Here is a 14,221-nt window from a genome sequence, read left to right as displayed (position 1 = left end):
TAATGTACTTATTTTATTTCCTCGGTCATGATATTATAATGGTCACTGAGCACAATTTATATACCCAACCGTCTAGTAACCACTACTTGGTTAAATTAAAACCACATCTTTGTTTAGCGGAACCGTATGTTAAACTCTGTGTAGTACTGGATGATAAGCCAGGGCTGATGGGCACATTTCCCTATCCAGAGCCTGTGAAGTGAAATATCGATCAATAGTCAAATCTATACTATGCGGTTTATATTGCCTTTTGAACTCCAATTACCATAAAACCCAACAAGGAGAAAATACTCATTTTAAATCATATAAATCTACCAAATCTTTCATTTGGGCCTAAACCTTGACAACTAAAGCCTCTCCAGTTGACAGATGGAGATCAGATACTGATGGATCGCCATGGTGACGATTTTCACATCAGAATATCTTAGTGTAAAATCCTAGAACACTCATCCAGAAATTTCACTGAGCTACTTCATGCTTGATGATGATCGTAACAGCGCATGATGAGGAAGAAGACACACAGCAAACTGTTTCTATGGAAACACTGGAACAGAACTTTAATGCACAACTTAAACAGCTGCTGTTCAATGAGGTTACCATGGAAACACTGTTTCTTGCCCCCGACCCCCTAGTCCCACTGAAACGGGCCTTCTTTAGGAAATGCTCAAAACCCTTTTTTCTCTTCGCAGCTTCAAACGAACCAAAAACCCCCACAGAAAGGTCACAGGTTCTATGAAACGAAAATATTATGAAACCAAAAGCACTGCATTTATTATTTTTCTGTACCATATTAATATTACTATAATTTTTTTAGTGTCATCACTGCGGTATGACCTCAGAATGCATGACATCAGAAAAAGAGGGAAAGGGAAGTTGGTTTAAAAAGTCGAAAACCAAAAGATGTTGAAATAGTCCAAACTTTAACAACTCAAGATAAATCGGACTCTAAGCCAATCCATCAGCATGTTTTAGCCTTTTTCTCGGAGGGAGAACTCTCCTCGTCTCCGGAGTCTGAACAAGTCCGTTTCACACTGACTGACTCCCTGCTAGAGGTGTCCCCCCGGGTCCTGGAGTCTGCAGAGTTTCTATTGAGATCAGAGTCTGCCCTAGAGGCTTCTGGGTGAACGGAGTCTGCACGGCTCTCACTCTCCACATCGGTATGTGGATGTCCGTTAACACTAGAGCTTGAATTGGTGTGACTGCAAAGCATTGCATTTACTTCCTCCCCAGCACTGTGTGTTGCACTTAAATCTTCCCCACTAGTTCTTCCGCTCTCTAGTTCCTCCCCAGACTCCACACACCAGCCTACTCGTGATTTCGCTCTCTCAACGCAAGCATCACCGCCTAAACGAGAGGAAGTGATGCGACTTCTAAATCTGGATTGTGCTTGTCTGTCAGATAAGTGTGCAGGGCTTGAGGTGTGTCCGCTTGCCTTTTCTTTCCCATGATTCCTAACAGAGCGACTTTCATCACCTGACGATGAAGAAGGCGATAACGGTTCGTGGATGGATATGCTGGGGTAGCTGGAGAAATCTGTTGCGGCATGAAGACTGGTGGCAGAATCTCTGCCAGAAAGGCCCATATGGCGCCTCCACCTGGAAGCGTTGCGTTGTCGCATCCTGCTCCTACGCAGCTCCTCATCGATGCCGTCACTGCTGGAGGACGAGCTAGAGGATGAACTGGGGGAGGAGACAGAGCTAGAGGCCACACCTATCGAGGAAGCATGGCTGGAGAGGCTTGAGTTCTCACGTGGACTGGGGGATCTGGGACGAGGCATTGGGTCTAACCAGAACCCGCTGGAATCGGAGTCCTCGTTCACAAGGTCGAGCAGAAATGACGATTCACGAGGCCCTGCCCCGCTTGTCTGTGACTCGCCCCTGTCCTGATCAGTTCGCTCACTCCCCGAAGCATCGGGGCCAGCCAACGAGGACGCAGAGGAGTTGTCAGAGTCGCTCTGATGAACGGCAGATACATTGGCAGGAGATCGCTGTGTGGGTCGCGCAGAACGACGAGCTCTCGCGTGCAGCTGCATAATCGCACCCTCGCTCAAATCTGTGTCCGAATCCGAGCTCCAGCCCTCGATCTCGCGTCGGACCAGCGAGTCAAAGAAAGCCATCATTCGGGGGTCCTCCTGCACTGATTGGTTGACGTAATCATGTGATAAGCCGCTTCCACTGTTGAGGACCAGGCTGATGTATTCCTCATGGGTGTAGAGAGAGCGAGACTTTTCCTCCACCAATCCATCCAGATCACCAATACTGTCTGGCTGCTGATATGGACTCCATACCTGCAGAGAGAGAGAGAGGGAGAGGGAGAGGGAGAGAGGGAGAGAGGGAGAGAGAGAGAGAGAGAGAGAGAGAGAGAGAGAGTCAGATTTACACCCCGAGACATTGAGGGCCAAAATGGCTCAGTACAGAAAAACTGAACAGAAAAGGTAAAAATTCTTTTGTAAAAAGATCACATTTGCTTGCTTCCACTAGAGCACACAAGATGCTCTTTAAATCAGTAAATCATGCTGGGATATACTGAATTCGTAGGACTGACAGGAACCTGAATAAAATGAGTGATGTCAGCATTGAGTGCCAAAATTAAAGCAAAATTGGTACATACCAAATATTAAAGGACGGTTCACCCAAAAATGAAAATTGAGACATAATTTACTCTCCCTCAAGTTGTTCCAAATCTTTACGAACACAGAAAAATATATTTGGAAGAATGTTTGTAACCAAACAGGTCTTGGCCACCATTGAATACCATTGTAGGAAAATTTCAGTTAAAATTTCTTTTTTCTGTTGAACACAAAAGAAGATATTTTGAAGAATGCACCAAAATAAACTGTTCTGGGTCATTTTTCCTTCTATGGTAGTCAATGGTGGCCAAGAACTGTTTGGTTGCAATCATTCTTCCAAACATCTTTCTCTGTGTTCATCAGAACAAAGAAATGTATGCAGATTTGAAACAAATAAGAGGGTGAGTAAATGAAGACAGAATTTGTATTTTTTGGGTGAACTGTCCCTTTAAGACACAATGTAATTCATGACCATTTTTTTATAAAATGCTCCTCTTTAAATTGTTATGCAGACAATTTAATAAAAACAAATAAGTTACAAAAACGTTAAATAGACTCATCATTTTAGATGCCACTGTATAGGGCTGGGCAAAAAAAATCTATAAATTGTTTTTTAAATGCGGTCGATTCAATATCGATTCTCAAAAGCTGTAAATAGATCTTTTTCTCTTTCATATTTCCGCAAACACTGAAAATTCATCAATGTGAATGTTATTGCTACGACTATACACTAGATGTCACTTTTCTTTTTACAACAGGGAGCATATCATTCATTCATTGCGTGTTGTCGAATTTAAGATCACCTTCTCATAAAAAGTGTTTTCCGTTTCAGAAAGCGAGGTATTTCAAACCCGAGATAAACTTACTCTGTGAACTTAACCTAGTCGGGAGAGCATATTCATTCACTTACATGTTCTCACAAATGGTAGTTTTCTTGAAAGATAAGAAATGACTTCATGAAGTGTATAAACTGCACGAATTATGAAATTAATGAATACAGATATAAATGCAGAAATTAGGTGATAAAGGATTAATTTAGACGTGCAGCCATTCCTAACCAAAACTGCTCCAAGCAGGATTCCAACCACTGATCAGTCGGAAACTAACACGAGTCTGACACACTATCAAGTATCCTATACACCATGATGTCTGTGAAGCGCTCGAAACCTATTGTATTTAGGGTTTCGAGCACGTAGTGCTGAAAACCTATTGTTTTTGTAAGGATTTTTATTCTTATTATTATTATTATTCCGCCATAAAACGCGTAGCCCAGCCCAAACCGAAAGTCGTAGAAACTCGAGACTTGGTCAGATGGTAGTAGTCTTGCACGCTACTCTGATACTCGGAGCCAGCCATGTCGGTCCATAGGAGGCGCTACAGCGATGCTGAGCGCGTTTGCATTCGTAACTCCTAAAATGTTTGTCGCACACCCAAGTGTTTTATATCATTGTAATAATTGGCTCAAAACTTAAAAAACGTGAAATCTCCAATTTCATTTCCAGTATGCAATGAAATTATGAAAAAAAAATGAACTAGTCCCTGGATTTTTGCCCGATCGGAACCAAACCAACGCAAAAAGTTGAAATTTCGATTCAGCGTTGCTAGAGGGCTCTAAAACATCAAAACCGGAAGTAGCCTATTTCACTAAAATGACCATAACTCGTGAACCATTTGAGCTATCTTCACCGGGCTTAGACCGTATGTGTAGACCCTCAGTCTGGGGTCACAATAAAAAAAGACTCGGTGTTTGGCGCTATAATAGCAAAGAACTCGAAAAGGGCTATAACTACCCAACCGTTTGCCCGATCGGCTTATTATTTGGTATGGTGTGTCTTTGTGTCATTTACCATGACTGTATAAAAGGACTTTGGCGTTTCTCAAAAACATGGCCGCCATCGGCCAATGAATTTTGAGCACTCATTAGACAGGGTTAACGTGGGCCGATTGAAACGACACTCGCTGGGCTTGTTCGACTCATGGTCCTGAAGATCTGTAAGAAATATGAACTCATTCAGCCACCGGGGGGCGAAGTAACGGTTTTAGAGTGCATAAACAATTGTGTATCACGTGACATTTGACATATACTCAAACTATTTACATCATATGATAGCTCCTCTCATTCTGAACAACTTTGCCTCTGGACACGCTTCTGTCGATCAAACGGTTCGTGAGTAATCGCTGATGATGTTAAAAACCTTCTTTTGCGAACTAGTCCCTGGTTTTTCAACCGATCGGAACCAAACCAATGCAGATGACTTCTGTGGAGTGTGAATGTAAATAATCGAAAAAAAGTTGAAATTTCCTTTTAAGGTCGATAAGGGACGCACGCCAAAAGTTCTAAATATGCGGAGCCTTTTACATTAAAATGGCCATAACTCAAGAACTAGCTCCGAGGTCACCTACTAAAGGCAGCGCCTTTTGGCTGCTAGTTCTCTTCATTCTTAACAATCTTGACGCTTTAGACTGCTCGAACCTGGGAATCGCTGCTTGCACGCTCGCTCGCGTAGCACTAGAAACCTATTGTATTTGTGGGTTTTATTATTTCTGTCGCTTCATTTTTTTATTGATTTGTTTATTGATACATTTATCTATGGATTAATTTAAATTTGAGTCATTTACAGCACATAAAGTAATCCGTTATATGCAGAGCGGAAAGTTGTAATGTGATATTTACAGATCCTTTTAGAAATATCTGAATCGAGAGCTTGTAAGTCAGAACATCAGAATCGATAAGGGTTTACGCAGGATTGCAGATGGATGTTGAACATGATCACTGTATTTGTACAAACACAGCAGAGAGCAAAATGTGTCACAAAACATGGCTACATAATCCTAGATCGTAGCAACAGACAACAGTGTGCTAGTGTTACTCAACATATCTTCTCCCAGCCAAACAAGATTTCACAAGAACCAGCTAAAGATAAACTATAGTGTCATTCTCACACACATATAAAACATCACCACAACAGCACATAAGGACAGAGAAGCAGAACAAGACAACATACTGAAAAACATTAAGATCCTGTGGTTATTATGACACCCTTAACACCCTGAGATGAGGACCAATATTAGAAGTCCACCAATTACATCTTTATATTTTTCATGAAGTTGCATTTGGGAAGATGTAACATTCAGCTGTTAATAATCTGCTGATAAATGACCGAAAAATAGTAAGAAAGGTAAAGAGTGAGACAGGTCAATTGAAGCACAAATTTTGTCTTCGGTGTACCGAACCAGGGACACAAGAAATTCATTTAAAGCTAAACCGAGGCCAGACACAAGTTCATGCACGTTCTCCTTTCCTGTGTGTCTCCCTGCATGTGTGTATGGCAGGTCTGCTCGTGTCTCTGATAAAGAAATTGTTATCCAGAAACTCTCTTTTAATACCCATCCACATGTTTTTCCAAACACCTAAAACTCTGCCAAGCTCCAGAAATGACAAAAATGCACCATAAAAGTATCACAAAGTGTCATGTGTGCTAGATTCAACGTCTTCTGAAGCCACATAATGTTTATTTGAGCAACAGACTGACAACTGATGCTGTTATTCATGTTTTAAACAACATGAGGGTGAGACCATTTTGGAGCCAATGATTCTTTTCAAGTATCTGCAAAAATGTATCACTTTGTTGTAATGTTAAACACTGCTGTGGTATGTTGTCATTTTTATAATAGCGTCGACTAACCTTAATGACCTTCTCCACGCCGGAGGAGCAGATCATGTATGTGTGTGGGTTAAAGCGAACTTGATTTACAATAGACCGATGACCCTTCAGTACCATGAAGGCCCCGTTTACCACCCGACCGACACCTCCTGTAGGGACATAAAGGGAATGTCCATAAAGGTTATATGTCACCGACTGCAAATTTACCATATGAACACAAGCGACAACATTAGATACGCTTGACCTGAGGGTGCTCGGATTACCTGCATCCGGGTTGGTGGGGATTCTCCACATGTAAAGGTTAAAATCATCAGAGCCAGACAGGATGTACTGAGAACCAAAAAAAAAGACATATTACTGCACCAGATACACAACACAATCTATGAGAAGCTTCTGAAAAGATATATTCATACACAACAAGCTCAGGATCAGCTTCACTATTACACCGTTTTGCTTTCAATTTTTTATTGTAGTTTCAGTCATATTTTTAATGTGCTTTTTCTTATGTTAATATATATTTTTTTATAAATGTTTAGGTTGTCATTTTATTTGTTTATTCATTAAGTTTAATTTATTTTTTGTTAATAATTTTACTGCCTCATGTTAAACCAAAAAAAAAAGGAAAACGTTGCCTCAGCTATAAACTGAATTAAGTGTATCAAAATATATTTAGGCCAATTTAGGTTTTATTTCATTTCAATTAACAGAGATGTTTTAATAGTTTTAGCAGACTATATTAAGGCTTAACACACACAGCTGATAAGCTATAGATGCATACAGGCCCGCCGATAGGGGGGGACAAACGGGTCTGTTGTCCCGGGCCCAGGATAGGGGGGGGCCCAGACGGTGAAGCTGGAACTAGTGAAGTCAATGTAGAGCAAGGTAAGAAACAGAGAGGAACATGAGAGGAGAGGAACAGCAGAGGAGAGGAACATGAGAGGAAGAGCAGAGGAGAGGAAGAGCAAGGGAAAAGGAGAGATCTGGGCACGGGGGGGCCCATCTAAGATTATCTTGTCCCGGGCCCAGGCAAGACTGTCAGCTGGCCTGGATGCATATACTGTATATCAGACTTCTTCAGGGAAGAGGGACACAGTTGTGTGGAAAGGAGAGACAGCTGGACAAACATACACATCAGCCAAACACAAATCAAACACTGCAGCACATCCACCAACACGCAGTCCAGCATCTGCTCAGCTTTAGATTCATCACTGATAAAAAACATGCTCCTACAAGACTTAACACAACATTCCATTACTCAACATACCTCAACACACTTCACCACAAACATGCACACGCACAATTCTGTGCAATGACTGATCTAAGTGTCACATACCCACACATACAGTATTACTCTCAACCAGACATACAGTACATTAACAGGACTGGCTGATCATTAAATGCCGCATCTGTAACAAATTCACCTCTTCGAGATATTTCAAATCATCGGAGGACTTGACAGAAACCTACTATGAGTTCTGACTGACGTTGTAAATCACTAAGGGGCTGTTGACATTTTGTGTCTTTTGACGCATTAACATTTAAATAACAAACCTGAGTAAACAACCAATGTCCAGTAATGCGCAACGCATTCGCGAACAGATGGAGGTGGCCCGTTAAAAGTTTTTGCATATGAGGCCGGACCTGACTTGCTACACCACAGTATTCAAGCACTTATGTGGAGGTCTCTGGGCTAAGCCCCGGATATCCATTCACCTTACAACCGCCCATGGAACTAGGACTATATAGAACTATATTTAAAAATGTTTCATGTCCTATAAGGAGCCATCGGTTATTTGTTGGGTATTATTGCTTCTGGTTTATGTATTTTTAATTCAATAAAGCATTTTGTCAAAACTGTCCTTTTTTGTCAGATACATAAAGCATGTGTATAAAAAGATTTTCTGATGTATGGAATTTATTGACAAAGGTTTAAGAAAATATAACTGATGGCTAGATATTTGAGTTTTGACTGGAAATGTCCACTACTATAAACCAAACTACTACAAAAAAATATGGAGGTCTGTAAAACTGACATTGAGCTTGCCTAACACATAAGCCTCGTCGGTTACAATGGCGATGTTTTGTTAGTGTAAATTTAATGCGATAAATATACATATTGAAGATACATATTTAAATGAATACTTTATTACTTCATGTACTTCTGATCACTGTCTGAATGTTGTGTTTACTTAAAATCCCTTAAAGTGCACCTTGAGTCTGTGTAGTAGTTAAATATTGCTTAATTCATGCATTCAGTCATGAGCTTTCCTTTGAGATGGTGAGAAAAACATTTTAGCAAAACAAACCTGTACAAAAGTTAAACCTGTATCAGGCAAACATAACCCCAAACCAATTAAAAATGTCTAATGATAGATGTCGTCTTCTTTTAAACCGACTAGTTGACTACGCACTGACTAGCTGATCCTTTCTGGTGTTTATCTAACCTGATCTCGATCTCCTGCGAAGCAGCAGCTCTTCATGGTGCAGGAGTTGAAGTAGCCCTGGTTATCGAACTGGAAGCTGGGCAGACGGGAGTGCAGCTCGTACAAGACAGGAGGCAGACGTCTGCGCAGGGCCAACAGCTGAGTCCCCATGCTGTTGAAACGCACGCTCATGGCACTCTGAAGAGACAAACTCCCTCCGTACCTCAAAAGAGAACTACAGCACAGAGAGAAAAAAGTGAATTATTATAAAGTATTATCATATGAATATGATGATTAAAAAAATCAAGTGGCCAAAACTGAGAACATCTTTACAAACACAAACTCTGCTGTCCTCTGCTGGTCTCGGGCAGAACAGCAGACAGCTAAGCCCTGAGACAAAATCTGCATCCAAAATCGCCTACTTTCATACTATATAGTTAGCAAAAATGAGTATGAGTCATGAATAGAGGGTATGGATGTGTCATCACTTTACCACGTGGGCACGCTCCATGGGGGGGCTAAACACTCCGGGGAACGTGTCCTGGCTCTCAAGGGGGGCGTGTCACGGCGTGTTCACGTGGGAAAGTGACATCTATGCATACCCTCTATAGTAGGTACCAAACCTCTGTATGCAAAAAACAATAGGAGACAAATACCCGGATGGTCTACTGCTAGATTTGTGAGTGTGGATCGGTGGACACTTCCCATGATGCCACGGGAGCGGAGCATCGGTTACATTTCAAAAGTAAATCAAATAAATATACAGTAGCGGAAAACTTTAAGGTGGACGTCTGTTATTAATGTAAGTGCCAATAAATTAAATTCTTGTTACTAAATTATGTTTTTATCAATGCTCACGTATAAGTTGTTGTTAATACGTCATGGGTCAAAGAGCATACAGGGCTCTCACTAAATCCTTGGTGTTTAGAAGGTTAGGGTGTGGGTCAGGGTAAAGGTTTCGCAAGACTTGAAACACCAAGGATTTAGTCAAAACAATAAGCCACGCCCACAGATCTGACTCAGTCCACTGTAATTTAGACCAGTTTTAGTCCATACTTGCACTGGAATGATTATAAGCCTTTTTCTGGAAAGAGATCAGTTACTTATAACACGATGAAGTATAGGCATGCATATTTGATTGTGGCTTATCCAGTCAGATGTACAGATGGAAATAACCTGGCGAGTAACAGCCTTTAAAGAACGGACAGCATGCCGTTAAACTGATGTGTCTCAGTTGTTTAACGTCTGTAGCGCTTAATGTACACTGACAATATTGCAAAAACAATTTTTTATATGGGTTTGTACTGGTTATGGGTTTTAAAAATGTATTATAATATTAGATTAATTGTAATTTGGGACAAATTGGGGCTCCATATGGATGTGTTCAACAATTTTTCCGTAGAACATAGCTGAAGAGCACTTTGAAAGAGAGTGAGTCAGTGTTTGTCCTCAGTTTTTCCAACCTATCTCCATCTCACCTGCGAGGTTTACGAATGTCCCACAGACCCACCCCCTCTTTAGAGTTTGCGGTGGCCAGTAGACGGGGTTCAACAGGGTTAAACATCACACTGTGGAATGCCGAGGGGTAGTTGGCCAAACAGAACGGTTCTAGAACGTACAACAGTATAAGAGTAACACAAGTTCTACAACACAATTTCTGGCAAAGACGATCTGAATCACAAAATCAAAAAGAACATCAGATATGTATTTAAGCTTCATTAGGTTAGATACTTTATCATACGGGATTAGATACAGAATTAGTATAAACAAACCTACAGTAAAAAACTAACATTTCACTCAAACCACTGAGAACATAAATAAAGTGAGGGAAATCTTTATTTGATCCTCTGATGATTTTGCTAGTTTGCATGCTCACAATTAAATATAGGATCTATAATTTTTATGGTAGGTTTATAAACTGATAGAAACCAAAGAGTCTGGGAAAAATGTATATACAGTAAAGGTCATAAATCCATTTGCATTTCGGTCAGTGAAATAAGTATTTGATCCCCTACCAACCAGCAAGAATTCTGGCTCCACAGATTGGTTATGCGCCTATTTGGACCACAGATTAGTCCTGTCACTTTACGAAAGTACTCCCAAATCAGCTTGTTATGTATTTAAAAGATGCCTGCCATCAGGATCTGTATCTTCCATTAAACCATCATGGTCAAGACCAAATAGGTTTCAAAGGATGTCAGGGACAAGATTGTAGACCTGCACAAACCTTGAATAGGCAACAAATTGCCAAGACAATAAAAGTCCTAGCCAGTCTCTAGACTCTAGTCCTTTAGAAAATCTGTGGAGGCTAAAACTACAATTTTTTGAAGCGACGAGAATGCTTTATGTGCCAAAAACAAATCAAAATACTGAATGTAATCAATATATTCTCCTCTGTCTTGTCATATTTGGCAAGCGTTCACAAGAGCACTTCTTCTTTGTCTTCTTGAACGACAGCACCTTTCCGCATTGTGAGTCAGAGCACCAAAAGGAGCAAGCCCCATGCGGTGTTCGGAAACCTTATATGCATGGGTCAAAGTGCTCTCGTCCAAGAAGAAGACGAAGAAGTGCTCTTGTGAACACACGCACTACACTGACAAGACAGAGAATATATCGATTAAAGTCTTTGTTTATTCTCGTCACTTCATAAAAATTATACTGAGCCACTATGTGCGGATGGACCAATTTAACAATGTCTTAAGTAGTTTTCTGGACCTTGGCAAAAAATGACACCAGGATGTCTATGAGGAGGCCTGGAAATCTCTCGGACGTCACCTAAATATCTTAAATTGTGCTCCTTTGTATGCCGGAAGTTCCCTAAACATGTTTAACGTCATGTGGGTGAGTAAAAAAAAGCCTTTAAAGATTTACAGAAGAGTGGACTAATATGAATCCTGACACATGTGCTAACCTGGTGACCAACTATCAGAAATGTCTTACCTCTGTGCTTGCCAACAAGGGTTTCTCCACAAAGTCAAGTTTTGCTCGTGGATCAAATACTTATTTCACTGACTGAAATGCAAATCAATTAATAATCTTTATATTAAAAAAATTCTCCTTTTTTATATTCTGTCTCTAAGTTTTGTGGTAGGTTTATTTTAACTGATATAGACCCTTCAATACTTTGTAAGCAGGCAAACTTACAAAATCAGCAGGGGATCAAATAATTATTTCCCTCACTGTAAACACAAGTCGAGCGTAACTGAAGTCATGCGAGTTGCGGTTTAATCCAATACTACTACCAACATCTTTTAATCCACTTACCTGTGACAGTCAGAGTACACAAGGCATGTGTGTATGTTTACCGGGTTTGTACATGTTCCAAATATGTGTATTGTGTTCAGAGTGTGTGTGTGTTTGCGATATAGTGGGTTCCAAATCTTTGAAAATCCATTTTCTTTTGTTTCAACTTCAAAACAGATTTTGCAACTCAATTAATTAAGTTGAAAGAAATATGTAAATTTACGCATTTTTAAGAATTCACTACATAATCACAAATCTACCTTATTTATAACATTGACCATGTACATTTCTTTAAATAAATCATGCTAGGGTCACATAACTCTTGAGGTTTTGCATAAACTTGTGAAGTTCATGCTAGCTGACCACAAACTGTCACAAAATTGGCCCATGAGGCCGGCATGGGTTTAGAATGTGCACACTGCGAAAGTGTGTAATTTAAGTGCGTATGTCTGTGTGCTTACCTCCATGTGGTGGCTCTCGTGTGTCCCAAATGAGAATTCTGCCATCGTCAGAGGAGCTGGCGAAGACGTTATCATTATCAGGACTGACAGAGAGACCATAGACGGCATCGTCGTGCAGAAAGACATTGAGCGTCTCGCCGCGTTCCACATCGTGCAGAATCACCTGCTCATCGTTTCCTGCGGCAACAGAAACATTATACACTAGGCACACCCCCCTCTGTCCCACCCAGAGCATCATGAACGGGACGGGACGTCTCACCTCCAGAGAAAACACGTTTGTTAGTGCTGTCAAACGCCAGACAGAAGATGTTAGAAAGATGCTCCCCCTTCAACTTGATTGGTTTGGTCTTTGAGTGTATTGCTCTCTCCATGTGCCACAGCAACACTCTGCGGTCATCGCCACCTGTAGCAAAAAATGGGGAATGTCACCATTTTTATGTCAACATCAGAATACTCAGTGCATAAGTGTACGTGATAGATACATGCATTGGGAAAAATATAACTATGACTACAGTAAAATCGGAGTTGCAATACTGAAAGACAGACAAAATAGGCATGTTTTATTAAAAGTGGTGAATTCCCACTACAGCAAAAGCTATATATTTTTTTTTATAGAAATTTGTTGACAGGCACCTTCTGGTGACAAATTTGTTGTGCAAAAACTTTGCGAACACGTTTGCACAACAAAAGTAAAGGTGACAGCACACATCCATGTATTCAAAGTCTGAAACGGGACAAAACGCACCAAGCTAGTTTTGAACACATATAGGCCTACATGCATAATGTATCTAATAACATCTTTAAAAGTCAAAAGTGAGGACATCAGCAAGTTTGAAGGTGTGAAGTTGAAAAAACAGAAACAAAGGCAAGAAGTTGTTAAAAGTAAAGAAGACTCTTTTCCAGACGGAACGGTCTCGTATTATTAACGGTTAGCCTATATCTCAAGAATGATGAACATGTCATATCAGACATACCATAACTAAGACCAAACATAAGCAAACACTCGATTTGTATGTTTTTGCAAGCATGCGTACTTCTACACTCCGTTATCGACTTTTATCGGCCTGTCTCTCTAGCTGACCCACATTTGAAAGATCACCGTGCAGAACCGGAGGATCTTACCCGACACCAGCCACTGTCCTCCATTGTTAGAGAACTCGATGGCGTTGACGCAGCCGAAGTGGCCGAGCATGTCCGTCTTGTAGAGGCTGGAGCAGCCGGCGAACCTCCGCCGCTGGAACTCCTCCTTCAGCTGCGGCTGTCCGCGGATCATCCTGCGGGAGAGGAACCCGACGGCGCTCCGCATGCCGCAGCCCCGCTCCTCATTCATCTCGCCTCCGTTAAATCCGTCTAGACAACGCCGTTAGACCTCCCCGGCTGGCATGGTATTGATAAGGTGGTTTGCTGGTTTTGTTAAAGTATGTAGTATTACATGTTTGCCCCTCAAAGCGAGAAGTGCGCAGGAATAACAGAAGGTTGCTTTACGTTATTTGGAGTCCCACCGACCGGCACTTCCTGCTCCGGAGCAAGCGTGATGATGTCACAGAACCGGATCACTTACGCAGAGCCCGTGAAGCCTGTATGCCAGGGATTTGTCTAAACACCGTATGGGATTTTTTTTATATATAATGAAACTAATAAATTAATAACGGAAATTACAGTTGTGCATAAATAAAATGATAATAAAAAACTATTTAATTTAATAAAAGTCTCTTTGTTGTAAACGCCTTACCTTTGAGTTTTAACAGCATGGCGTTATTTAATGCCACTTTATTGTAATATAATTTAAATGAATTAAGACGTAAAACCATATTATATTCATGTATATGGTCATTAAAAGATCGAGGCAAAATATTTGCA

At 40.8% G+C, this 14,221-nt stretch overlaps 1 protein-coding gene across 3 annotated transcripts; it reads right to left on the bottom strand.

The window, feature by feature from the left end:
- Positions 1–533: 533 nt before the first annotated feature.
- Positions 534–13,959, bottom strand: dcaf5 (ddb1 and cul4 associated factor 5). 3 transcript variants are annotated; one of them, XM_079473523.1, is made up of 9 exons: positions 13,847–13,959; positions 13,484–13,765; positions 12,621–12,764; positions 12,362–12,538; positions 10,136–10,265; positions 8,679–8,892; positions 6,498–6,564; positions 6,256–6,383; positions 534–2,287 (listed from the first exon to the last, which is right to left on the bottom strand). In XM_079473523.1, the coding sequence occupies exons 2-9, from the start codon at positions 13,689–13,691 to the stop codon at positions 959–961; spliced, it is 2,397 nt and encodes a 798-aa protein (XP_079329649.1). In that variant the 5' UTR covers positions 13,692–13,765; positions 13,847–13,959; the 3' UTR covers positions 534–958. The 3 variants fall into 3 exon arrangements, with proteins under 3 accessions (XP_079329649.1, XP_079329648.1, XP_079329647.1); XM_079473522.1 differs by having other exon boundaries at positions 13,484–13,958; XM_079473521.1 differs by having other exon boundaries at positions 6,256–6,564; positions 13,484–13,950.
- Between the last annotated feature and the right edge of the window lie 262 nt (positions 13,960–14,221).

The sequence above is a fragment of the Barbatula barbatula genome, assembly GCF_947034865.1.
Source record: "Barbatula barbatula genome assembly, chromosome: 14".
NCBI lineage: Eukaryota > Metazoa > Chordata > Actinopteri > Cypriniformes > Nemacheilidae > Barbatula > Barbatula barbatula.
This window is presented reverse-complemented; position numbering and strand designations above follow the sequence as displayed.

Excerpts from the sequence above, each read along its gene's own strand:
- dcaf5 (XM_079473521.1), bottom strand. The coding sequence starts at position 13,691 with ATGAATGAGGAGCGGGGCTGCGGCATGCGGAGCGCCGTCGGGTTCCTC. Across the intron at positions 10,266-12,361 it reads ACGAGAGCCACCACATGGAG|AACCGTTCTGTTTGGCCAAC; the intron begins GTAAGCACACAG and ends TGTACGTTCTAG. Across the intron at positions 6,565-8,678 it reads TCGCAGGAGATCGAGATCAG|TACATCCTGTCTGGCTCTGA; the intron begins GTTAGATAAACA and ends TTTGGTTCTCAG.